Source organism: Apodemus sylvaticus, chromosome 11 (genome assembly GCF_947179515.1).
Source record: "Apodemus sylvaticus chromosome 11, mApoSyl1.1, whole genome shotgun sequence".
NCBI lineage: Eukaryota > Metazoa > Chordata > Mammalia > Rodentia > Muridae > Apodemus > Apodemus sylvaticus.
This window is the reverse complement of record NC_067482.1, coordinates 83,598,105-83,625,630: the sequence shown is the minus strand read 5'-3', so window position 1 is coordinate 83,625,630 and position 27,526 is coordinate 83,598,105. Positions and strand designations below refer to the sequence as shown.

Here is a 27,526-nt window from a genome sequence, read left to right as displayed (position 1 = left end):
CCCAGTTCTCTTAAGGTCACTCGGAAGCCTTTTTCTGAGCCTAGCAGGGTGGCATGGAGCAGTTCTGCTTTCTCTTGCCAGTCAGTGCAGAACTGAGAAGGCCCCTTCCCACCTGGGGCCACTGTCCCTTGTTCACACACACCCCTGGACGGGACCAATTTCCAACTTTAGTTTATCTTCACCTTCCTTCTGTGTCCTGCTCACCTTCAATGGATCCTGGAATTGGAGATGCTGTGGTGAGCAGGGGGCATCACGCTCATTTGGGGATCGTATCTGACTTGTCGAGCTTCCATCCCCATCCAGCAACTTCCATGTGTTTTTCACAGTGGCGTGTCCTTTGTAGTGGCCCTTGTCCTCACAGTGTGTGTCTTGTCACCCACTCCATCACCTCTGACCTGAGGTGAAGAAATGAATCTGTATCATTCCTTCCATTTCTGCCTACTTAGGATTCCTTGGTTCAAAAAATTGTTCAAAAGCCTTAGAGATATAATTGATAAGTAATACATTGCTAAGTACAGCAGCTGGCAATTCGCTGAGAGGTGAAAAAGCTTTTCCTCCTATCAGATTCTGCTGGGAGGTGGGGGGGGGGATGTATCCACATTCTTTTGTCTGTTCGTCTGTCCATCTGTCCGTCCATCCCTCTATCTGTCTTTATTTTTTTACTTTTTTAACGTGGCTTTGATTAGCATGACAGGATGCCACCAGCAATAACAAAGCACCTTCTCATACCAAAGATACAAAACTCCAGCAGAGCCTTTCACTGGAGAACATTTCTTTCGTGAACTGGATCGTGGTTTCTCCCATGTCGCTGCTGTGAGTTCTGGGTCCTTGTTTATTGTGTGGCATAGGTCTCATTTGGGGTTTGAGTCTGTCTCTCTCTCTCTCTCTCTCTCTCTCTCTCTCTCTCTCTCTCTCTCTCTCTGTGTGTGTGTGTGTGTTACTGTGCAGCCTCCCTGAATGCAGCTTGAGAGAACTGGATAGCTTTGGTTAAGGTCTGACCTCACCTCTCTGTGCATCGTGTATCGTCCTCATTGGTGGTCCAGTGAGGGTGACAGCTGGGCACGGTCCCTGAAGGGCTGGGGGTGATGAATTTGACTGACGTAATCATTGCTATATTTGCTTTGCTAATGTCACCATCTTGGCTGTGTGTCCAGGTCAATGGTTGCTCCTTTAGTACTGGGGACATGGAGAAGTGATTCTGTAAAGAGGACTGAGTCACAGTGGTGAGACTGAGACACAGTGAGGAGACTTAGAAGTCCCAGTATGCTGGATGAGGTTACTATCTTCCTGAGTTATGGGACACCATGTCCCTCAGGCCAGGCCATGATGCTCAGTGGGCAGATGATGGGTGGGAGGAGATACCTGGCCTTTGATCTCCTCGTGGTTTTGGGCTGTTAGCAGGCCAGTCCACTGCTGTGTTCTAATGTCTTCAGATTCACATGTTGAAATGTTACCCTGTATGTGATGATGTTAGGGGTGGAGCCTCTGGGAGGTTGTTGGGTATAGTTGTTGGGTGCTATCTTGCGAACAGTAGACATAAAGCCCTTGTCGAAGATACTCTGGAGAGTTTTCTTCCTCTTCCATCTAACACTGACTGCAGAGCCCTGTGATTGGGGATTCAGAAAGCAGGTCTGTACCTAGCACTCAACTACTCAGCCTTTAGAACTGTGAACCATAAATTCCTGTCATTGAAGCCTCTGATCTGAGCACCAGGCAGCCCTGCTGTGACTGACTTCAGGGGAATTCCAGCTTACCACCACAAGGTCCCCTTGGGAGCCCGGGTCTGCCAGGCAACACTGTCTGCATTTGCTGAAGTCGGTTGGAACCTCAGTTTCTTCATGTGTGGGACAGTTGTACTTAAATTACATACAACAGTGGCCTCCTCCTCTTAGACACTGTGGGGATCACTCTGTGTAAGCCTTAGGGAAGTCAAATAGGCTTCGTGAACTCTCTGCAGAGTTTGGGGTCCCACTGTTCTGCTCCCTGGGTGCTGAGCTGACTCATTCAGCTCCTGAGCTGCTTGGGTCTTGTGACTTGTCTTTTCTCCCGGTCATCAGCTGATGCATTTGCATGAGGGAAAAAAGGAAGAAGTTGTAGGAAGGCAGAGGAAAAGAAGAAGGTCTGCGGCTGTCTCTGTAAAGTGCACAAGAGCCAGTCTCCTCTTCGCAGCCTGCGGTTTCAGTGGACACTAGCTGCTTTGACATCTGCCCGTGCCTTGAGGCCCACTTCACAATCCTGGGTCGTCAGAGGTCCTCCATGGAGACAGAACATGAGTTAGCTGAGCTGGAACAGCACTGGGCAGCAGTCAGGCCCTGGCATGCAGCATCTGCTTTAACCCAAGAAGGACGGGTCTCTGGCACCAGGGCTCCATGATGTTCTTAGCCCCAAGACACATTCTCACCCTTACTGGCTGGGTTCCAAACTCTATTCTATCTGTGACACATCCAAGATGCCCAGTCCTCTACAGAAACCACAGCAAGGCCACATGTGTCTCTTCTTTATCTTGCCCTTTAGCAGTACATGGAGGCCTAGGCTCACTCAGGTGTGCATTTCTGTGAGAACCAGGTGATGTTCTGATGGACACAAGGAAGCCAGTGGGAGTTTTAGCTCTGCTGTGTGTCAAGCCGCCGGTTATGGATGCCCGTCTAGTCTCGTTGTCTTGTGTCTAGACTTACCCTCCCCCAGGACCCAGAGCACCAAGACAGCTTTACTGTGATAGAAACAGGGTCCAGGTGATCTCCACAGCGGTAGGATGACTACACCATGAGCGTCTGAGACAGATTGACCTTGGTGGTACTTTCTTGGACTTTGTTCAGTATTGAAGATAAGAACGGTCCGTACCTAACTCCCTCAAGGAGTAGAAGTGGTGGGCTTTCCCCATACGGTCCTAGATATTTTCCCAGGAAAAATGAGCCAATTTCACTAGTTAAAAAAACAAAACAGGAAATCCCCAACTAAAAAATTTTCCATTACAACAACAGCAGAAGCCAAAGCCCCACTGACATGAACTCTTGCGCTGAACATGTGTTCGTCAGTTTCCTGGGCGCTTGGGTACTCTGTCTTGTACAACATAATTCCTGAGGTTTCGTCTTTCTGAAGTTCTGTATCTGAAGGTGGGGTGGGCAATTACAGGTCAACAGAGCAGTGACATGTGACACTGTAATAATGTCTCACTTGACACAGGCTTGTGGCGTATGCTCAGGAAGAATGTAAGTCAGCCAGTGCTACCCAGAGGTTACACTGAGGAACTGAGCCTGCAGGCACGGCTGTTTGTTTACCTGTCACATGACCCTGAGGGCTTCTGTTCTTTGGAGGTGGCAGCTTCAGTTGACACCGATGACACCTCCCTGAGAGACCGTTCATTCTGCCAGCTCAGCAGCTACCCAAGTATTCTTCCCCTAGGCTCCCCACCATTTGTCCGAACAATGTCAGTAGTTGAATTTTAAGCTGGACAATTTAACAAACATTTCTACTGAGTATGTATGCCCACATACACCATTGACTTCAGGGGAATTCCAGCCTACCACCATGAGGACCACTTGGGAGCCCAGGCCTGCCAGCCAACACTTGTCTGCATTTGCTTAAGTCTTTGTGCTTGTGAGTTTTAGAGAGGGGGAGTTGATGGGCACACACTGCTGGGTAGGTAAATTGTCTGCCTCAGCTGTCAGTTTGACAGCTGCCTTATAGAATGGTTTTTTTGGAAGCCATTGAAGTTATTCGTTGATGTTTGTGTATCCATGGCAGAATTGAAGGGGAAGTAGATAAATTTCTCTCTGACTCTGCATAGCCTCTCTCACTATAAGTATCTGTTGCAACTGATGGTCTGCACTGGCACATCATTACCATACAGAGTGCATTCCCAGTAGAACTCACTCCTGGTGTTAGTCTTTGTGTTACTTTCCTCATCACTGTGGCACAAATACCTGGCATTAAACAACTTAGAGGAGAAAGCATTTATCTTGGGTCATGAGTTTAGAGGTTCAGCCTCCTGTTCTTGGCTCTGTTGATGCTGGACCTTGGTGAGGCCGATCATGATGGGGAGAAATGTGAAGGGCGTGCTGTGTGCCTTGCGGTGGATAGGAAACTTCCATTTCCCTACAAGGGATTAGGAACCAGGCCCTCCTTCCGTCAGCTTGGCTTCATTCTCTAAAGCAGCGGTTCTCACCCATCCTAATGCTGTAACCCCTTAGTACAACTCCTCAGGTTGTGGTGCCCTCAACCATAAAATGTTTTTTGCTGTTACTTCATAACTGTAATTTTGCTACTGTCATGAGTCATATGCTAATATCTGATATACAGGAAATCTGGTATGCGTCCCCTTTGTAAAGGTCCATCGACCTCATGTGTTGAGGACCGCTGCTCTAAAGTTTCCAGTATCTTTCCAACTTCAACCATCAGCTTAGGAACCAAATACAGCATGTGAGCCCATGGGAGACATTTAAAATGTAAACCATGACTCATATTCTATGAGTTTGAACAAATGGATAGTATAGTATATATACCATAAAGAGTATTTATCCAGCCTTAAATGTCTCATGTGCTCCTTTCTTCTCCCAGCTTCTGGCGACTACCATTTTTCTTGTTGTCGTTGTCTCTGTAGTTTTGCCTTTTTCCAGAATGTCATACAAGTCGAATCCTACTGCAAGCAACCTGCTCAAATTTGTTTCGTTTTCTCACAGTCCACATTTTATATCTTCTCTTTGTGTTTCAACTCCTTTCAGCATCATTGGCGCCTCTATTGCCATGACGACCATAGTTCATTCATCCATTCATATCTTGCTCCCTCCAAATTATCACTGGCATGGGAAAAGACATAAGTGTCTTCAAACTTTACCCTTTAAGGGACACTTTTGTCTTTCCCAAGGTCCCTTTCCAGGGAGGCTATCATCAACTAGCTAACTTTGACCTGCTTTGGTGAGGAAGCCCATTGAAGAGTTTGGAGCTGGGGGCTTTGTTCCTGAGAGGAATACTTCTGAGGCTCAGGATATGGGGGTGGTCTGCTCACTAGGGAAACCTCCCCTGGGCTCTGAGTGTAAACTGTTATGTAAGCAACCCGTACTTACCCAGTATGTAGAAATACATGTTTTTAAACTCCATATAATCTGAGTCCCAAACAAAGCCATTGACTCTAGACTTCTGGAGCGTCATTGAATAGGATCAGGGACTTCACTGCTGTTTTATGCTTTCTTTTGTGATAGTGTTACTTTCTTTTTTTAGCGCAGGCAGGAATGACATTCATTCTGTAGCCTAGACTGGCCTTAAATTTATACCAGTTCCCCTACCTCAGCTTTCTAAGTGCTAGTATTGCAGGTGTGAGTCACTACACTGACTAGCCAAGTGCTTTGAAGCCAGCTATGATGTGTGGCCAGATTGACAGGAAGGACCATATTCTCTTGTATAGTTAGCAGTGTAAATGTCACTTTGTGGTGACATGTTTGCTCTTTAGCAAGGTTCTATGTTTGAGCTATGTTTGTAGAGGATTACTTTCCCTACCCCAACAATAGGCCCAAAGGGAATTATTATAGGTGTGTACCATGTAATGATGCGTTAGTTAACACTGGGCTGCACGTCTGATGGTGGTCCACAAGTTTTCGTCATCTGGTGATAGTGTAGTAGTCTGGGGTTGTGCAAGCACACTGTATGGTGTTTATACAGTGACAGTCCTGCATTATCACGTTTCTCAGAGTGAGCCCTCATTGTGAAGTGATGCAGGTCTACATAATACTCTTCTGATATATATATATATATATGTATATATATATATTTTTTACTACATTTGTTTTAAATTAACACCAGAATTTTAAAAACTACCCTTTTGATTCTTCAAGAGTCAGTCCATATTGTGTTGTAACAAATAAAATAGACCTAGTATATCTCTGGAGTGAATCTGGACCGATTTGCCCTTTCATTTGACTGTTTGCCTGTAGTCTGTTGCTTGCTATGGAAACTGGAAGTCTGGCACATGAAGAACACTGGTCTTTTGTGTCCTTCACAGGGTTTGGGTTAGGCCTATGTACCTTGAAGACTCTTTAACGTAAGAGGCTACTTTCCCATGCCCCTTGATGGGGGCCCTGAGATGATGGACAGCTGTAAGTGGGGACACACAGGTGGTTTGCTTGAATTAGAACTGGTGAGACTCCTTGGGAGACCTGCTTCTGTGTTCCATCCCTGTGACTCTGGACAGTGGCCAACCTGAGGTAGAAGGTCCCCTGCTGACCCTTACAGTTTGGCCAATTCAGACATGCTTATCTGTTGGTTGAGGTCCACTCTGGTCATGACATTAGTGAGGTGTCTGTGTGGTATAGACCAGGGAAGTTGGGAAGGCCAGTATGTGCCACCCGAACTCCTACAGGCAGGTAGTTACCAGTGAGGAAGGCACTGAGGATTGTAGTGGGTAATAATTACAAAAGAGTCCCGTCTTGCCAGGCCTTTGTACCACTCCTTCCAAGTATTTGGTAAAGCATGACTCTTAAACTTGAATATTTAGCCATATATTTATGTATATAAAACTCCCAATTAATTACATAATGCCAGTTTACAATGATAAAGTATTACCCCAATATTTCTAACCTCTCCAAAACACCAGAACTATGTCTGAAACGATCTGGATAACCACATCTCCTGCTCTTCTCTGTTAGTCTCCTCCACCGAGGCCTCTCTCTGCCCCTCACCTCTCTTAACTCCTCCTCCTCTCTTTCCTCCAATCACTGGCCTCTCACTGCCTCAATGTGAATGGATAGGAAATATCTTGCAACATCTCACCCTTTCTGTTTAATTAAAAAAAACAAAAACAAAAAAGAACTTTCCAAATATAAATTGAGCACAACAATTACCATTTCATAAATTAAAAAGTATAAGATAGACCTAACACCCAGTCCATCATCTCTGTTAATCAAACAGAACTTCTGTCATCTATCTTATAAAAGACTATAATAATTAATATCTGACTCATGTCTTGGTTATAAATGTATGTCATCTGAAAAACATCTATTTAAATCTCTATCAGCTTTCTCAATGTTAAACAGCTTAGGCTGGCTATGAGACTAACAGTCTTCAACTCCTTCAGAAATCCGAGAGTGACCAATAATAATGAAAATAAATAGGAAGCCTAACAGTTTCCAACACTTAGCCAAATAATATACACTGCTGAAAACCTGGACATTCCTTCTCCTTAAATGTTGGAGCATTGGTCTTCAGCCTCCTGGGCCAGGATCATCTGACAGACCTTGGTAATGCAGAATTTTGAAGGACTGATTACTCTGTCTTGGCAGAAATTATTAGTCAACTATTCCGTGCAATATGGCTTGTTTTTTTTTTTTTTTTTTTTTTTTCCTTCCCCGAGACAGGGCTTCTCTGTGTAGCCCTGGCTGTCCTGGAACTCACTCTGTAGACCAGGCTGGCCTCAACTCAGAAATCCGCCTGCCTCTGCCTCTCAAGTGCTGGGATTAAAGGCATGCACACCACTGCCCAGCTCCTGTTTTGGGACAGTATTTGTCTGTAGATGAAATGAGGCAATTCTTGTCTGGTGGCTGTCTTGCCACAACTGAAGCAACTCTATTGATGCTCAGTTTCTTCTTTGAATCTAAGAAAGGGGATCTGTCAGGAGCAGACTAGTCTCAACAAGTAGTGAAATAAATTGACATTTTTTTTGAAAACAACTATCTATGTAAAGTAATCTGGACTGTTGTCTGTTAACTACTTTCAGCTGTTTCTGATTAAAACCTTGAAAACACCCTAACAATAATCTCAGAACCTTATATTTCTATTTGGCCCTAAACTCAAGGCTCAAATATCTCAGATCTCTTATAATAACAGCAAAGAAGGACTGGGTCTAAGCCCTGTACTTTTAAATATTTAGTATCAATAGAAGTTTATACCAATGAGAACCTTGATATGAATCAAAATGAGTTCTTTACCAAATAAAACCATGTCTATATAGTCAATTCTATTTCCTCCCTGTTTCAAATCTGACCATTTCTACATTCCCTAGAAAGACAACTTAATAATAACAATACTCTTGAGCACCAAATCCCAGGACACTGGGTCAATGACTCTTCATAACTTCTTCAAGCTGAGTATGGGTGTTGAGGTATTAATAAGGGGGTGGGGAAAGGTAGGGAAAATGGGGGAGTTGGTTGGTCTCTGATTTCTGTGTCTTGACTGGATCTAGCTGAAGTCCAGGACCTCAGTTCAACCAGGTCAGTTCAGCATGTTTGATAAGGAGACTCAACCCAGTTGTATTTTCTGTAATATATAAATTTCAAAACAAAATTTTAGTATTAAAAAGATATTTTGTTTCATAGTCTGGAATCCAGTCCTCTGGAGGTCTCCCTCTATAATTTCTGATCCAAATAGCTCTGAAGATGCTCAGAGCCTAATCACCCTTTCTAAAAATACAAAGACAAACTCTTTTTCCCAAATCAGCCTATCCTTGAGCCAGTAACCAGAAAAACCTTCATTTTGACCTCTCTCCTAGAGGAATAATACAACCACAAAACTCAGCATCATACCCATTATGAAAATCAAAACCATCTAAAACAAATGAAATACACTAAGATATTGTATGATCCTCTACTTAGGCATTTACTATATCGCCAAGCAGGAAAAGACACCCAAATTCTATGTATGGGCTACGTTAAAAGGAATATGAGCTTCCTCTGGTTAGGTAAACAATCTTTACATCATCTTGCTGTTTCTCTCTCTGCCCAGAGTAGCCATCCTGTTTTACCATCTATCTGTTGAGCTCTCTATCTGAGCCATAGACTTTTGATAATTAATACATGTGCAATGCAGGCAATTGTAACTTCACTCTTTACTCTAGAGTCAGTGACTACTTCCCTATCCTAGTTCAACTTAAAGCAATCTAAAACCAGTGAAATAAGCGATCTTTATTCTAACTTAACACAATTGATTCACCCTTCCATCTGTACCTGCTTATAAGCAACCAGCTTGTAAAAGCAGGATTTAAACCCAGAATTCCTGTGCCACCCACATTAGATAGAATTTGAGTATCCTGTTAAGACCTATTTTGCCCACTAGGGGTCCTCAGTATTCTCACTGTTTCCTTTGTTTCAACTTGGCATGCTTGAGTAATGTGACCCGATTTTGGTACTCTTAAACTCACTTAATAACAACAACAACAACAACAACAAAACTCTTAACTTTTAGAGTAATAATCTCAGGTTTTTAGTAGCAACATGCCCCACGTTGGGCGCCAAATGTAGTGGGTAATAATTATAAAAGAGTCCCACCCCGCCAGCCCTCTGAACTACTCCTTCCAAGTATTCAGTAAAGCATGACTCTTAAACTTGAATAGTTAAGCAAATATCTTTATGTATATAAAACTCCCAATTACATAATGCCAATTTACAATGATAAAGTATTACCCCAATATTTCTAACCTCTACAAAATACCAGAGCTATGTCTGAAGCCATCTGGATAACCACCTCTCCTGCTCTGCTCTGCTCTGCTCTGCTCTGCTCTGCTCTGCTCTGCTCTGCTCTGCTCTGCTCTGCTCTGCTCTGCTCCTACTGAGTCCTCTCTCCGCCCCTCACCTCTCTTAACTCCTCCTCCTCTCTTTCCTCCAATCACTGGCCTCTCACTGCCTCAATGTGAATGGATAGGAAACATCTTGCAACGGAGGATATCAAAACAGATTCCATTTTTGTGATGAGAATGTTAAACACACAACCACTTGCCCCAGGCTCCCACAGAACAGGGTGGGGCATTGGGTCTTGGATGTCTTGGGTCTAGAGGAGGGGGACAGAACTCAAGGCCAGCTATTGGTGAGTACCTGTTCCTTAAATGCAGATACTTGGTGAACATTTTTCTGCCTTCTGACTATGTGAATTTTGTGATAGGGTGTCTTACTCATTTCTTCTGGCCTTGCCTTTTTTTTGTTGAGATCAGAACTGTAAAATGGGAATTCTTTTGTTTTACTATCTGGAGCAGTATCAAAAAATTTAGAACATTTATATATATAAAAGGTCTGATTTCTAATTCTACCTCGTGTTAGTGAGGTCTGCTGTGAAATTAAGGCAAGAGCATCTTCCCTTTGGGCTTGTGAAAAGGACTCCAGCCCCCTGTTAGCACAGGACTGTGGCTTCCGTGGGAACTCGCTCTTGTTCCTCTAGCTGTGATATTTATAGATACCTGAAGAGTCAGGGAGCAGGGGAGTTTTCTGAGGCGTGGTGAGTAGGCACCTTCATGGAGTGCTGGACATCAGGAGCACCAGTCAGTCATCCTGTACTGAAGCCAGAAAGGGCAGTGCACTTTCTCAATTCTCCTCGAGAATACTGTCTGCTCCTCTCAGTTAGAGGACTCTATCTGGGTGTTTCTGGAGACTGGAATCCGAGGTCCTGGTCAGTGGCACGTGGGCTGTGGCATCTAAGGGCTTCTGTCAGGCTACCTGTGGGACTGCCCACCTGGCTTGCTGCCCTGTTTGGTCCCTGACCATCAGGATCCCGCATTGTTGTCTGTCTACTGGGTCCTGGTTTGTTTCTGGGAAGGTTTTTATGATCTTAGTCCATTGATTCAGTAGCCAGGGTGACTGCCTGGATTAGATTCCTCACCTGTGCGTAGTCTAGGGTTTCCTGCATGTTACTGAACAGCAGGCCCCTGTCCCCGTCTTTCAGAGGTGTGTGGGTTTGTGTCTGCGTGAGTGTCCATGTGTCCGTGTGTGTCCATGTGTCTGTCTTTCCCCACTGTGTGTATGAACCTCTCTACTCTCCCTGGGACTAGCCAGTATTCATTCTGGTTTTCCCGTACAGCCCTGCTTATGATACTTCTGTGTGGTCCCCCAGTATCTGACTTTTCTTTGTAGGCCTGACTGGACTCACAGCTTTTGGGTGCAGAAGGCTGATTGGTGACATTGGCTGGCTTCCATAATGAAAACAACCTCCGGCATCATCAGCTAGCTACCCGTGTCCATTATCAGCTTGGGAAATTCTTGTAATCACATTTAGTTCTGCCTTCCATCCCTCCTGGGGATGGTCTCAGAAGCAGCAGCTCCTGATGCGAACTTGTCCTTGTGTTTTACTGCTGACACTGGTGTTCCTATGAGGAGTGCTTGTCTTCTTTCTTTCTGGAAGATTCCCACGTGAGCTAACATCTCATTTAGTCATCTCCCCCACGGGCTTCTGCTTTGGGACTACTGTTTATATTTGGAACTCGACCTACCAGGAATGTCGTCCAGATTTCTGCTTTCTTATGGGTGTCTCCCCTACTTCTAAGTGCGTGGCACCCCCTAGTCCAATGACACCTCTTGTTTCTTCTCTTTCCAGATCCCACTTGGTCTTTACAAGTGAGGTCCCCACTTGGGGGGATCTATCTACCCACTCTTTTCTTTCCCCTGCCCCCCAGGCTGGGCACAGGTGGAGGAATACCCAACCAGGCCACTGGGATGTTATTTGTACACTTTTGAGATACTGTGGAAACTATCCATGTGTTTCCCAAGGAAGCACATCTCAGAGAAGTTCTGACAGTCTTGAAAATCTCTGGTTCAGTTAAGGGTCTTTCTTCTAGTATTTTCCCAGTATTGTCTTCCAGAGCCTAAGGTTTAGGCTGGGAGAGGTATTCTGGGCACCTTTTCCCACCCTAACAGGACTTCTCTGTCCTGCCTAGGCAGGAGACCTTGGTGGTTTTGTCCTTAGGGTATGTCTGTGTGTCTTAATCCTCATAAGACTTTCAGACACTTCACTGTGCCTCCTGGCAGCCCCCTTCCCCTCATCACTGTCCTGTGCTGTTGTCATGCATGACTCTGGACAGCCAGCTGGTCGGTCATGTCTGCCTGTGCTCAGGGCCACTTCGTGGTGATCCCTAGGGTGACCTTCCTCCAGATGGGGTGTATTCCATGTAGAGACTTATGTCCCTCTGCTGCTATATTCTGCTCTAGCCACTTCTAGAGTAAGATTTCAAAAGAGACACCCCACACAAGACAGACAGACAGACAGACAGACAGACAGACTGACTGACACCCACCCCGCCACACCTCTTTTTTAGCAGTAGGGTTGAAATGACTAGTCCTCAGCATTGTAACTTGCAAAATCAAGTTTCTGTTTACAAGGCTGTGCCACTTCAGTATAGCAGTTAATTTTAGGCAGGGATTCAGGAAGTGGCCACCCCCATGTTCCCCAGAACACAGAAATAGCCCCAGAGCTTCCTTCTTCCCACCTCCCAGGGGCAGCTGACAGAACTCATTTTGTGTGTGTGTGTGTGTGTGTGTGTTTCCAGACTTTTGACTCACCTGAATTCCCCAAGACTTTTTGAACAAGTGGGTGGGTCAGCAGGGGAGGACACGGGAGGATTCCAGGTTTTAGCCCTCCTAAGCATCTCCATGCTTACCTGATCTTAGGGACAATGAATACTTTAGCTGAGCCTTAGGGAAGGTGGGGAGAGCTGAGTGGATGGAATGTAGACTGTAGGGTCAAATCTGCAATCCCAGGCTTATCCTAGATTTCCTTCTTTTGCATTTGAAGAGCCCTGGGGATCAGGATCACTCCAGGACCCTTTGGAGGCTCTGACCTTGAAGGCCTTGGATGGGGTCAGGAGAGGAGATGTGAAGGGCATGTTTATTGTTGATTTTGCAAGACTGAATCCGGCCAGCACTGTGCTCCTACTCCAACACCTTTGTGGGTTCCTTTACTGGGGACATCTTAGGCCTGGAGTACTGATGAGGTGGGACAGAGGTGGCTTGTGAGTAATTCTTTTTTTTTTAATATATATATTTTTATTTTCTATATTCTTTGTTTACATTCCAAATGATTTCCCCTTTCCCAGTCCCCCCCCGCCCCATATGTCCCATAAACCTTCTTCTCTCCACCCATTCTCCAATCACCTCTCTTCCTTTTCTCTGTCCTGATACTACCCTCCAACTCTAGATCAATCCTTTCCAGGATCAGGACCCTCTCCATACTTCTTCATGGGAGTCATTTGTTATGCTATTTGTGCCTTAGGTATTCAGAGTTTCTGGGCTAATTAATATCCACTTATCAGAGATTGCATTCCATGTGTATTCTTTTGTGATTGGGTTACCACACTGTAGGATGGTATTTTCCAGATCAAACCATTTGCCTAAAAATTTTGTGAATTCATTGTTTCTAATTGCTGAGTAGTATTCCATTGTGTAAATATACCACGTTTTCTGTATCCATTCCTCCTTTGAGGGACATCTGGGTTCTTTCCAGCTTCTGGCTATTATAAATAAGGCTGCTATGAACATAATGGAGCATGTGTCTTTATTGCATGCTGGAGAATCCTTTGGGTATATGCCCAGGAGATGTATAGCAGGGTCCTCCGGAAGTGTCATGTCCAGTTTTCTGAGGAACCGCCAGACTGATTTCCAAAGTGGTTGTACCATCTTACAGCCCCACCAGCAGTGGAGGAGTGTTTCTCTTTCTCCACATCCTCGCCAACACCTGCTGTCTCCTGAGTTTTTGACCTTAGCCATTCTGACTGGTATAAGGTGAAATCTCAGGGTTGTTTTGATTTGCATTTCCCTAATGACTAATGATGTTGAGCACTTCTTAAGGTACCTCTCGGCCATCCGAATTTCATCAGGTGAAAATTCTTTGTTTAGATCTGTACCCCATTTTTAATAGGGTTATTTGGTTCCCTGGGGTCTAACTTCTTGAGTTCTTTGTATATATTAGCCCTCTATCAGATGTAGGGTTGGTGAATATCCTTTCCCAATTTGTTGGTTGCTGTTTTGTCCTTTTAACAGTGTCCTTTGCCTTACAGAAACTTTGTATTATTATGAGGTCCCATTTGTCAATTCTTGATCTTAGAGCATAAGCTATCGATGTTCTGTTCAGGAACTTTTCCCCTGTGCTCATGTCCTCAAGGGTCTTCCCCAGTTTCTTTTCTATTAGCTTCAGAGTGTCTGGCTTTATGTGGACGTCCTTGATCCATTTTGGAGTTGAGCTTAGTACAAGGAGATAAGGATGGATCAATTTACATTCTTCTGCATGCTGACCTCCAGTTGAACCAGCACCATTTGTTGAAAAGGCTATCTTTTTTCCACTGGATGTTTTCGGCTCCTTTGTCAAAGATCAAGTGACCATAGGTGTGTGGATTCATTTCTGGGTCTTCAATTCTATTCCATTGGTCCACTTGTCTTGTCACTGTGCCAATACCATGCAGTTTTTAACACTATTGCTCTGTAGTATTGCTTGAAGTCAGGGATACTGATTCCCCCAGAATTTCTTTTGTTGTTGAGAATAGTTTTAGCTGTCCTGGGTTTTTTGTTATTCCAGATGAATTTGAGAATTGCTTTTTCTAACTCTGTGAAGAATTGAGTTGGGATTGTGATGGGGATTGCATTGAATCTGTAGATTGCTTTTAGCAAGATGGCCATTTTAACTATATTAATCCTGCCAATCCATGAGCATGGCAGATTTTTCCATTTTCTGAAGTCTTCTTCAATTTCCTTCTTCAGAGACTTGAAGTTCTTGTCGTATAGATCTTTCACTTGTTTGGTTAGAGTCACACCAAGATACTTTATATTGTTTGTGGCTATTGTGAAGGGTGTCATTTCCCTAACTTCTTTCTCAGCCTGCTTATCCTTTGAATATAGGAAGGCAACTGATTTGCTTGAGTTGATTTTATAACCAGCCACTCTGCTGAAGTTGTTTATCAGCTGTAGGAGTTCTCTGGTGGAGGTTTTTGGGTCACTTAAGTAGACTATCATGTCATCTGCAAATAGTGATAATTTGACTTCTTCCTTTCCAATTTGTATCCCCTTGACCTCCTTATGTTGTCTGACTGCTCTAGCTAGAACTTCAAGTACTATATTGAAAAGATATGGAGAGAGAGGACAGCCTCGGCTAGTCCCTGATTTTAGTGGGATTGCTTCAAGTTTCTCTCCATTTAGTTTGATGTTGGCTACCGGTTTGCTGTATATTGCTTTAACGATGTTTAGGTATGGGCCTTGAATTCCTGTTCTTTCCAATACTTTTAGCATGAAAGGATGCTGAATGTTGTCAAATGCTTTTTCTGCATTTAAAAAACAGTGGTTAGATGCCAGGAAGTAGGTGGCAATGCCTTAACTGTATGTGTGTTGTTAGGCCCAAGGGCCTCTTCCATCCTTGTCAAGGGGAGTGGTAACCTTCTCTCCTTTCATACAACACTTGTGAGTAATTCTTTATGGTATGATATCCTAGAGAGCTGGCCTTGGCAGGATTGTGAGAACACTTGTGATTAGTGTTGGATGGTAGGTTAATGTCAGATGGTGTGGCTGTTTGTGGACTATATGGAATAAAGATTTAACTAGTTAGATATAAAAATTATGGTAACTTTCATTTTTCTAAGATTTATTTACTTATTTTATGTATGTGAGTACACTGTAGCTCATCTTCAGACTGTAGCAGTCTCCAGACACACCAGAAGAGAGCATCAGAACCCATTACAGATGGTTGTGAGCCACCATGTAATTGCTGGGAATTGAACTCAGGGAAGAGCGGCCAGTGAGTGCTCTTACCCTCTGAGCCATCTCTACAGCCCCTACTTTAATGTTAAGTGATGGGTTTTATCTTACATTATGAGTCTCTGTACATGCTTGTGTGCTGTCACTCATACACGTGTGAGTGTAGGTGCCAGCAGAGGCCAGAAGAGAGCGTTGGATCCTGTGGAGCTAAAGTTAAGAGGCAGTAACTGGAAGACGGCTGCTGAAACGGAACTGTGATCCTCTCTAAGAGCAGTATGTGCTCTTAAACATTGTACTGTCATTACTTCTTATTTATTTACTTATTTATTTTACATTACATCATCCTTAGACACTTCGTACAAAATGTCTTGAAAAAATTTCCCCTTAGGGTTCTGATTTAAGTTGGATTCCGGAAGACACTACAATTTCTTTCCAACAGTTGAGTGTCCTGCCCTGAGATGTGGTATTTGATTAACCATTGTGAATGACTAGTGTGTGAAGGAATGGATTAATGCATGACAGGAGGCTGAGACTACTGACCCATTTCAGAGATGTGATGTAGCTTCCTGTCTGTATTTAAGATGCTGGCTGAAAGGGACCACCTCCACTGTGGAAAGCCTTTTATTTGTGAGAACCCGACCCTTCTGTGGTGTTGGGCCCCTTCCATATCATCAGCCACCGGCCATTGTAAATCTGCTACTTGACCAGATAGATGAACCTGCGTGGTGGTTTTAAGTGGAAATCTCAGATTCTGCATGGCTGTGGCAGAAGCTTCTGTGACGTGCTGCTTGACAGCGTGCTGCTTGACGGGGCCTCAGCTCTTTACTTATGGGAGGACCCTTTCCTGGTGGACAGTCTGGTGAATGTGAAGCCAGTGTGGGCAGCGCACAAATCCCCCTGAGGACACTGTGAATGCCACTCACTCTCAGGCCTTCAGAAACAGTCATTCTTCCAGTGAGCGTTTCTTTGTGAGGAGAAAGGGGGTGAGGTGTTAGCAGATGACAGGCTAGGGGTCTGGACATTTGTGCAGGAATCTCCTATAAAGTATACAGTGTACTCTGTCCTGGAATTGGGTAGGGTAGCCCATTCTTGTCACCCTCTTGACTGCTCCTCTTGAACATAGCCGGGGCTGTGTTACTTGTGTGGTCTGGCTGAGGGGTTACAGCTGCATCTGTGGGAGGCCGGAAGGAACATGCTCAGATTCCTCTCTCTGGGTAAGCAGAGATGTCCTGCTGACACACTGTCTTGGAGTGGGAAGGGTAGTCTTAACAAATCCCTTTATTTAGAGTTGTTGAAGGAAATGAGAGAGTTGTGAATGTGTCTGCCATGGGGCAACAGGAGGTGGGGCGGGGCTGGGCGGGGCTGGGCGGGGCGGAGTGGGGCAAGGTGGATGCTCAAGGCTGGTCCCAGACTTGCGCATGCTCCTTTCCAGGGGTTTACCAGAGACTAGGTGGCTCTGTATGTCTTTTTGTAGGCCTGTCTGTCCACCTGGTAGTGGTGGCTTCCTATCTGCCTGGTAGCTGCCTCAGCAGCACCAACGGGTGCGTTTGTGGTGGAAACAACAGCCCCTTAAGTTTGGGCTTCCAAAGTTCCACCATATTTACTCTGGGTTTATTGGCACACAGCTGTGTTCCCAGCACTTAGGAGATTGAGGCAGGAGGATTGCTGTGAATTTGAGCTCAGCTTGGGCTTCAGAGTTTAACCATGTTACTTTCCCATGAGAAGAAGGAAGGGAGCTGGAGAGATGGCTCAGCGGTTAAGAACCCTGACTGCTCTTCCGGAGGTCCTGAGTTCAAATCCCAGCAACCACATGATGGCTCACAACCATCTGTAATAGGATCTGATGCCCTCTTCTGCTGTGTCTGAAAACAGCTACAGTGTACTCATATAAGTAACAAATAACTAAATCTTAAAAAAAAAAAAAAAGAAAGGTCAGGAGGATGGTTTTAAAACTACCTTATTTCATTGGTCATAACAGGCCACAATCAAACCAGGAAATCATCAGCTTCAAGGGAAAGAGATTGTGGCTGCCTGGCCAAACAGTCCCACGTGAGTTTTATTGTAGGAGAGGAAGGCAAAGGTGGTGGTGAAAGAGATGGGGGGGGGTGCTGGGGTAGGGGAGAGAGAGATCAGAGGGGTCTTTTAATTTGGATAGTAACATAGCCTCAGGTAAAGGTGGGAGGTGAGCCAAGTGAATTCTGGGAATATAGTGGCAGTTGCCTTGGCAACAGACTGTCAGGTAGCTGTCGCCTAGGTGTAATGTCACTGGGTTTGGAGTCAATCCTGATTTCAACATATGTGTTTGTCTGAATGTATACATTAGGTGTGTGCAGTGTCTGGGGAAGCCAGATGAGGGTGTCACATCCCCTGCAACTGGAGTTACAAGTCATTGTGAGCCTTTATGTGGCTGCTGGGACCCGATCCAGGTCCTCTGCAAAAGCAGCCAGTGCTTTTAACTGCTGAGTCATCGTTCTGTCTGCAGACTGACTTTGCAAAGACCCTGTTGTCTCTGAAACACTAGAGACCCAAGTGAGGATAATGCAGGGGGATAGTGCAGGGTTCTTTGTCAGAGAGCCAAGTGTCAGTCAGTGTTTTCCTTTTCTGTTAGACAGGCTCTCAGTGTGTAGCCCTGGCCAGCCTAGCCATTGCTAAGCAGTTCAGGCTAGCCTTGAATTGGCAGAGTTTTTCTTGCCTTTGCCTCCCCAAAGCTGGGAGTAAAGAGCTGGAGCACTGTGCCTGGCATGTCAGTCTGTCCTACCTAGCTAACACGTGAGTCACCAATGCCAACATTCTGTATTATTAACTGTGATTGCTGGTGACACGTTGCTGGACACGTGAGAACTGCTCTGGGGAAAATATGGCTGTTCGTATCAGACCTGGTTTTTCCTGTGGAAATTGGTCTACTTATTTTGAAGCAAATACAACTTGATCCTTGGCATTTTAAGTGGGGAGAATGGCTTTAAAAGGATTACTCTTTCTCTGATGCCGCTGGATTTATTAGCTTTTCTTCTGGTTCTTTAGCCAGCATTTTACCCGTTATCATGCAATCTTTGTTTTTCTGTTTAGGAGGCAAGACAAAAGAATCTGATAAGTGTCAGCTGAAGAGTTTCTAGGCAGGTCCTTGGAGTTGCTTGATAGTGGGAGTCTAGGATGGGCCCATTCGCCTGAGTGCCTGGGAGCTGGGCCTTGTCCTGACCTGGTACTTTTGGACACATCTGCTACATAGGCTCTTAGACCAGTGCCTGGGTAAATGGTCCTGTCCTAGGGTCCTGACCTTGAGCCCAGTGAGTGTCCTGGAAGGGACATCTTTCATGTACTATGAGAATTCTCAGAATTTTGTTCCAATGACAGACTCACATTTGACTTCTGATGTTGGGGAGCATAGAGTATGCAGAACAGTGTTCTGGTGTTTTAATTCTGTTGCATTCTCCTACAAGTCCCATATGATTTGCCTGAAGCATAAGAAGATCCAAGATGCCTTACAATAGCCCTGTCCCCCCAAAACTCACAAGCACAGAGGTTGGAGAGGACATGGAGGCCCTAAGAACTGAATTAGGCTCAGGCCAGCCGATCCCAGAGCTGAGAGAATGCTGGGGTGGGCTTGCTGATAACTGTGCCAGAGGCATGATCTTCTCCAGTCCTCTTGCCTTTAGGGGGATCAGAAAGCCCGATTCCTGTAATTTCACCACCTTTCCTTCTATCTTGGAGCCCTGTCTGCGGCAGGCAGCCCTGGGGTTTAATTGTGTCTGCCTTGCTGGCTTGTTTCTCATGGGGATTAGAGCAAGCTAAATTGAGCTTTCCCACTTAGTGGATAGCAGGGTTTCTTGAGGAATGTGAGCCTAATTAAGGATTCCAGGGTCATGCCTAGCAAAGAGGTCCCAGGAGCAAAAAGGTATTGAGGGCTTTCATCCTGGGAAAGGTTAGCGAAGTTTCTGCAGCCCCTGTCCCTGCGGGTCCCCTGTTCTTGCAGGCTCCTTCGGGAGTCTGACCTTGACATTCACTAGCCCTGATCTCAGGCTTTGGAATTGTTCCAGGAGCAGCCTTGAATGACTGCAGACCAGACTTGTTGCTGGGGGAGTGTGTGTCGGGGGGTAGTCCTGACTGGTGTCCTGAGAACGCCTTGGGTCTCTGGAACCCTTGATAGCTGTTAGGCTGAACCATGTTTCTTCAAGATCATGTGCTGCAGTCTTGACTCTAGGACATGGCTGCGTTTATAGCATGGGTTTTTAAGAGGTTAAGTTCAAATGAAGTCATTAGAGTGGGTTCTAATCCCATGTGACCTTTCTTCTTCTAAGAAGACTCTATGATATGGGTAGGCAGGTGGGTGACCACACGTGGGAGCTAGGAGAGTACAACTTCAAAGAAGGAAACCGTCCTACAGACCTCAGTCCAGATCTGAGTTGGCCTCCTGGGCTGAGGAAATAAAAGCCTTTATTGTTTAATCTTTGTGTCTGTGGGGCTTCAGTGTGGCCCCAGCAGTCTAGCATGGGCAGCATTTAAATAGAGTGGCCTGGTCTTTCAGTGACAGCATCAGGGGATGAGGAACTTTTCTCTTAATTCACCTCCTCCATTTATAGTGAGTGATAATCCCAGTCGTAAAAACAGTTGAATAACTTACCTTTTCTAAAGCTAATACTATGGGCGTGGTCATTGGTTAGCAATATTTACCATCAGCTGTAAAAACTGTAAAGTGATAAAAAGTGCTTCTTGGAAAAATTTTCTGCCTGGATGCTGTTCTCAGACTAGATGAGAGGTGACCTGACCCACATTGCACTCTGGGTCTCAGTGGCCAGTGACGGGCATTTCTCTTGGTTTCTTCTAAGCTCAGGAGGCCATGATATCTCTCCCCAACTCTGCTGATTTGGAAGGAAGTTGTTGCCCTCTGGCTTTGTGTCGCAAGCTGAAGTAAATTTGCCTCCAGTTTTATGTAGCTTATCCTGAGTCACATCATTCTGATCAAAGCAATTTCATGATACTTTGAGCACCAAAATGGTTCCTTCTTTAAGCAGGAAACTGATTTCTCTCCCACCTGCAGTGCAGAAGTGGCTAGTGATGACTTTTTCTCCTCTTTGTCTTGTACCTGAAACGTTATTGGTGGATTTATTGGAAGTTACGTGCATTTATTTATTAATCCATTTGTTTTGATGCTGGGAATTGGGTCAATCTCAGGGAATGGTGCATGCTGACCGCTGCCAAATTGTCCCCCTAGCCCTTGTGTGCTCTTACCAAATGCCTTTGAATGAGTGATGGTTGATGTTGCTGGGTTGATTCTCTTTTCCAGATCTGTATATGCGAACTCATGCCCGCTTGAGAGAGTTTTCCTATGGGTAGAATCATCTAGAGAATAAATAAGAAAGAGAGCCAGTAGAGAGAGCAAGCACCAGGCTTCCACTGTAGTGGTGGACGTGTAAAAACACGCTGGGCTCCCGAGGGCATGTCCTCTCCATTCTCCCAGGCTTCTGTGATGGTCTACGAAGCTCGCTCACAGGACCCAACAGGATTGGAATTTTTGATGATTCACAAAAGGTTGAATGCAAACATACCTCTATTCTATGTAGTAGCATGTAGTGGTTTTAACCCGTGCATCTCTTAGAGAAGTTGGTAAACAAATAATCACTCTTGACATTGCTTGGACAAAATAAAATTTAATTGAACATGACAACAAGGGTTGAATTCATGGCTTAATTGTGTGAATAAGAAGAAAGTTGAGAGTCTGCAAACAGTGTGTTGAACTGGTTTGTCCTTTCTTTTTCTGGGGACTTTGATCTTCTGAATGGTAGTCATAGTAGACCTGGTCCTTTTGTAGTGCCAGAGACTCCTGCTGGCCACGGTGAGAGGCAGAGGCGGCTGGCTGTGGCTGAAGTTTTCTTTTTCAGAGTACACTTCACTTGTTGATTAAAGCTCTACCTTCTGCCCAAGGTTCAGGATGACAGGACTCTAATGGAGGCACACTACTAGAGGTGCACATGAACGTACTCCCAGACAGGAGACACACAGAAGACACACTCAGTATTCCCCCAAGGCATGCATGTACACACACATACACACATGCACACATCCACATACTTAGTGACTCTGTCACACATTAGAACTCTCTCACAAGTCCCTCAGACTTTTAGTCATTTATGGGCTGTCACACCAACTTACATATTTCTCAAAAAAAAGGTCAATTTTGGGAAACATAGGCTCTAGGCAAGCTTTGTCCCACAGAGCCCACCCCACCTACCTCCTAGTCTCTGCATTTTAAACTTGCACACTGCCATTCATATGTTTAATTAGTGGCAGGTTATAAGCCCCTCCTACTTCCTTGATGACCTGCTGGCCTGGAGACAAGGTTATCAACATCAGCAGGCTCCAGGCATCCAGGTAGCCAGGTGTGGGTTGGGCATAGCCTTATTTGTTTGTGGTTGTCCTTGGTAACCACAGATTAGGCCACAGACAAAGCCAAGTAAAGGCCATAAAATGACTCTCAGGCAGGTCTCTCTGAGGGGCCCTGGTCAGGTCAAGAGAAGGACATGGGTCCCAAGATCTGTTGCTTGTAGCTGAGGGCCCATAGCTCTCTACTGGGATTTTCTGTAGCTGCCAGCCCTGACCCTTTACCGCCACCTTTTGTCACCCTGACTCCAGTGGGTGCTGCCATCAGGAGGAGGAAAGTCATCTAGGACCTGCTAGGTGTATTTTGTGAGATTCGTCCTGTGACAGTCCTTCTTGATTTAGCTTCCCCCACATAGGACAGAATGTGCTGAATTTCTGTGTTGATAGGGTTCAGGACAAAGACCTGCAGACAGGCGTGCCTTATATAGGACATGTTTATGGAGCTGACTTGAGCCTGCACATGTGTGGCCCGATGCTTGGCGCTCACTCTCAGCCTGTCGTTCTCTAATCTCCACCCCTCTGAAGCTTACTCAGCCTCCATGATGCCATGCCTTGGCTGATAGGTGCTCATTCACAGAAGGAGGTGTCTCAGCTCAGAGATTCCTGAGGAGAAACATCTGCAGAGGCGTACCTGAGGAAGGCTTGGCACTGGGCGGGCCTTTGTCCCAGTGCCCTGCATTCAGGTCTGCTTCTCAATTTTCAGTCCATCTTGTGGTCTTGGATGAATATCCCGAGACTGGAGATGTCCCGGGCCCACAGTGTTTCCCTCAGTGACATGCCAAGGGACAGAGGACCAGGGTCATAGTTGCACCTGAAGATGAAGAACAAGCACGAGGATGAAGAATTTGAGGTGCCGCCCTCATCTGGACCCAGGACAGACAGTGAGCTATCCTCACTTCCGTCAGCTGGACGACTGCCTGCCCTTACTATATCTTCACCCTGCTCCCGCTGGTTCTTCATCCCCAAGAGATGAAGCTGGGGAGGTGGGCAGGTGGGTCCACAGGTCACAGGGGCAAGAGCAGTAGTGACCGAGCCCCAGAATGTTGTGGGCTCCAGTGAGTAGAAAGAAGTGTGGAGAAACTGTCCTGCTTTCTAGACAGGTTGGGTGGCATTTGGAACCTACGAGCCCACAGAGAGAGCCAAGGACCCCAATCGCAGGCCTGCTGCTGGGTGCCCACGTTTCTTCATGTCAGGTTGACCGGCATGAACCAGGAACAGGAGCATCCTGAGAGAGGCTGAGAGTGGTTCCGACCGTGGTCAGTTAGTGCCCTGGCTCTAAACAGGAGAAGTAAACTGGAAATACCAATTATATCTAGGTTTCTCTTATCCTGATATCTGGTTGTAGCTACATTGGAAGGATATATCTTGATGTGTTTTCTTGATTGTAGATGGTCTGTCTAGGACTTGAGTATCTGATCACAGAGCTTGTCTCATTTGTAGTCCCTGGAGCTGTGCCCTGCATGCTACCTGTTTATAGGGGGATGTGGGATATAGAAGACACACCCTTCCCCTCCCTCTCTGTGGCTGTGTGTATGACTTTTTAAACCTCCCTATGTATCCTTCTCTGGTCTGAACTCTTTGTAGACCAGACTGGCTTCAAACTGACAGATTCTTCCTCAGTTTCCCAAATTCTGGGATTAAAGACGTGTGCCCATGCCCAGCACCTAACAACAGTTGCTTTAAAACAACTTATGGCGTAAGAATTTCAGTTACTTGAAAATATTGATAAACTATATTTAGGACAGTTTTCAATTTATAAAAAAAAATAAGCATGCGTTTGGTATGCTTAAAATTTGCCTAATGCATAGTACTTGGTGAGTCAACATCAATACATTGTTAACCAAAGTCCACAAGGTAATTTACACAGGGGGTTCATTGGGGTGTTGGTCCACCTGTGGGTTTGGACTGTTGATGGTGACACGTGCCCACCGTGACAGTACGGGTGAGAACAGTTCAACTGCTCACAGAATTGTCTGTTTTTCCTTTTCTTTTTCCTCAGCCCCTGATTATCACACATACTTTATTCTATAACTTCCCATTCTCTAAAATGTCACAGTTGGAAGCATACAGAAGGTAGCATTTTCGGGGTGGTTGCTTCAACTTACCGATGTACATTTAATGTGCCTCTGTGTCTCTTCACAAAATGTGCCCTTTCTGCTTACCGATGTGTGCTGTGTGTTGTGGACTGCAGGTGACATCCTAAAGGCAGGGACTGATTGCTTACACATTCCTCACCAGTGTGACTGTGTCATAAGGCACCAGGATGCCTGTGTCCCCAGGGGGGGGCTTGCTCCAGTGGAGTGAACCATAGCTTTTTATTAACCACGAGTTCCCCTTGCTCGGTGCCATCAGCAGCCCCCATCACTGGCCCTATGGTTCTGGCACCAGCTCCGCGTGTCCAAAGCCATGGGCTAGTTTTCACTTTATGTTTATTTGTTGGCTTCTTTCCCCATCCACCCATCAAAGTCTAATATGTACAGGGGAAACTGAGGGTGCATGAATCCAAAATGTGTGTTTCTGCGGCCAGTCTCTGTATGAGCACAGAGGAGATGAAGAGGTAGTTAGAGGGAAGAGAGGGCGCAAATCAGAGGACCCCTCTGTCTGCCAGGAATATGAGTCAACATCCTGGTGGAATAATGGCATGTCCCAGACTGATGAGTGGCCGTGTGTCACCCAGCTCTTGAGAAACTTACTAAGATAAGCAAAAGGCCTATAAATAGTGTCCGCATCTGAGACCAAGGTCGTACTGCTACCTGCTGCTCCCAACTGGAAACCATGGTGACTGGGCAGCCCTTCCTTCTCACAGTTCCAGAAAACTCTTTTTAAGAGCGGGGAGTGACCCAGGGGGTCTAATGTGGGCGAGCCAGGAGAAAGCTGGGGAGTAGCACAGGTCACAGGATCAAGGTCCTCCGCAGCCCCAGGACAAACAAGAAGCACGTCCGCGTCTTGACTCACACAGGGACTTTAGCTCAGGACACGGCAGCCCCTGTTTGAGCACTGTTCCTCTAGCAGCTGCCTGGACAGCAAGGTGCTGCTGCTCTCAGCTTGAGGTTTCACTGCCTGTCCTGGAAGTTTAGGGAGCTCACTCTGGGACAGTGCACGGGAAGCCTTTTCCACGTCTCAGGAATAGATGTGTTCAGACTGCTTTCATTTTCACATGCATAGACAGTTCTGGAGAAAGGAGCCTTCTCTTCTCTTTTCTTTTTTTTTTAAATTTGGATTTGGTTTTTTTTTTGAGACAGGGTTTCTCTGTATAGCCCTGGCTGTCTTGGAACTCACTCTGTAGACCAGGCTGGCCTCGAACTCCGAAATCCACCTGCCTCTGCCTCCCAAGTGCTGGGATTAAAGGTGTGTGCCACCACCGCCCGGTTGAAAGGAGCCCATTTTGTAGAGAAAAAAAAAAAGACCATCCGTAAAGTAAATGTGAATGTTTCCACTTGAGGTAGCGTGAATCCACCCTGCAGAGCCCTCCACCTGCTCTGGCCCCTACTTCTCATGGTCCCCAGTGAGGAAGGACTCAGCCAGGGGCACACTGACAGGCTGCTTGACGTTCAAGGTGAACTTCTGTTTTTATGAATGATGTGCAGATTTTAAAACAATTTTTTTTTGATGGAAGTGTCATTACTTCTTTCCTAAAATCCTTGGAAAGGACTCGAACTTCCTCAGAGTTAACAGAATGTGGATTCTGTTGACTCCAGGTGCTGTGACACAGCCCCAGGCTCTGGGAGCCCTCTGGCTACTGTGCCTGCTGCCTGAGAACGCTATCTTCATGTTTATTTTCCCTTCTTAAGGTGGTGACTCCCTGCTCGGTGCAAGTCCACCTGGACCAGGTAAGACTTTCAAATTCCTTTGAGACTCAGGTCTGACTGTCCAGGGTGGTCTCTGTCCAGGCTGGGCCTTCCTTGGGGATTTTTCTCACTTCGGCACTCTCCTTAATCCATCTACTTGGTGGTCCTAGCACTCAGAAGACAGAGGCAGGCAGAGTTCAAGGCCAGTATGGTGTGCAAAGTGACTTTCAGGATGCCCAGGGCCACACAGAGGAATCTTGTCTCAAACGAAACAAATAAAAATAGCCAATGCCCCGCACTCTTTTGAAGTGGCAACCTGTAGAGTGAGTAGCATTTACCTTTGAGGCTTGGACCCCCGACTTACGGTACTGAGTTGTCTTCAGTGGCAGTACCAGTGCCCCAGGGTGGCATTCACCTGGGACATACACCATGCTTTTTACCTCACTGAAAGTAAACATAGCAACACTTTCTCTGTGAGGCATCATTGGGTGAATGCAAAGTTTCCCTTTGCTCTTTACCGGGTTCTGCTTCAAATGTCATGACAACCTGCCCTTTGTTTCTAGTGACTTCTTAACCTGCAGCAGGCCCGTGAACTAGGAGGTAGGAGACAGGCAGCCTTGTTCCCACCCATCAGAAGTAGCCCCGAGGAGGCCCCTGGGGTTGCTTGGGGAGCACACACTGCCCCAGACACACTTGTGAGGGAAAACAGTGAGCCTGCCACTTCCAGCAACGTGTCCTTCACGTGTGTTGCTTAACTTTTGCAAAGTGGATGGGGTCATGGTGCCACCCTGCCTTCCCATAGGTAGCACTGATGGCCCAGTTGGTCTCTTTGCTTGTTTTCCTACCGTTATGACTTTGTGGACTGAACCCAGGGTTCTCTAGACACTAGGCTGGTCCTATCTGTCTTGTAGGGTGGTAGAGCATTCTCTGAGGCCTCAGCTGAGAGGTGGCACACCAGCCTTGTTCTCTTGAAGAAGCCAAGCTCAGATCCTTCCCTCCCTCCTGAGCCTCAGTCTCCTGTTTTCAGTGAGGATGGTGGTGCTCCCTGACCTAGCTGGCAGCCAAATGAAAGAAAAGGGATGCTGGGTTGGCACAGCGTGGATGCTTCTTTCACAAGATGTCTGCTGTCTTTTCCCTCTGGGAATGTAAGCTGGGCATCTGAGGTCATCAAAGGGATTTCTACTAACTGTAAAGACCTTGATAGAGTACCAAGGCCAGGGTACCACAGGCTCACACCCAGGCTGTCCATGCTGAGTTCAGGGCTGCCTAGGGACAGTGCCACCCCGTTTCCTTCACTTCTCTGTGAACTGCATAGTCAGGGTCTTGAGACACATCTATATGTGTGTTATGCATATATTTGTCATGTGTATTGGTATATGGATGTATGCATTATGCCCACCTATAATTAGTATGTTCCTATGAGTATATGTATTTATTACACATGCATTTATAACATTTATATGAATATGTTATTTTTGTAAAAGTAGTATGTATTTGTTGTTTGTACTTTGTTGTTACTGATTGCTATGCTTGTGAATTTCCATGCGTGTACTTGTGTAACTTATATAACTTGTACATGTACACTATTTGTGTCTGTTACAGATGTGATCTTTATGTGTACTTGGTTGTATATATACATATATACACGTTGCAGTAAATCTCCAACCCCAATAAGCCCATGCAAAAACACACAGCTCAGTTACAATATTTATAAGCTGCATGCCTGGATTGGGCTGATGTACCACCACACTACTCCATTCCCCTGCTATGAAATCCCTTGCTACCTCGGGCTTCTCCACGCCCTGTGGTTCTGTTCCATCCTCCTTCCAGCTCTTCCTCTGTCTTCTTCCCTGTCCCTACTCTTCCCCCACTCTCTAAAACATCTAGTCCCACCTTTCCCTTCCACTGCCCAATCATAGGCTCTAGCCTTTATTTGACCAG

The 27,526-nt window shown here is 45.7% G+C and overlaps 1 protein-coding gene and 1 non-coding gene across 7 annotated transcripts in view; one reads left to right on the top strand and one right to left on the bottom strand.

Annotated features, from left to right (window-relative positions):
* Tns3 (tensin 3) overlaps window positions 1–27,526 on the top strand; it is a 240,450-nt gene that overhangs the window by 63,775 nt on the left and 149,149 nt on the right. For 4 of the 6 annotated variants that reach the window (XM_052199263.1, XM_052199269.1, XM_052199266.1 and 1 more), the window contains exon 4: window positions 25,589–25,627. The exons of 1 other annotated variant lie outside the window; for it this stretch is intronic. Coding sequence is in view for 1 of the 5 variants with exons in the window: in XM_052199266.1 (XP_052055226.1) it covers window positions 25,589–25,627 (39 nt within the window). In the remaining 4 variants the exon portion in view is untranslated. Of the gene's footprint in view, window positions 1–9,681; window positions 9,787–25,588; window positions 25,628–27,526 lie in introns of those variants that run through there. One more of the 6 variants, XM_052199267.1, reaches the window with a different exon arrangement.
* Window positions 15,001–15,126, bottom strand: LOC127696932 (U6atac minor spliceosomal RNA). The gene has a single exon (XR_007980369.1). It is a non-coding gene; the product is annotated as a U6atac minor spliceosomal RNA (small nuclear RNA).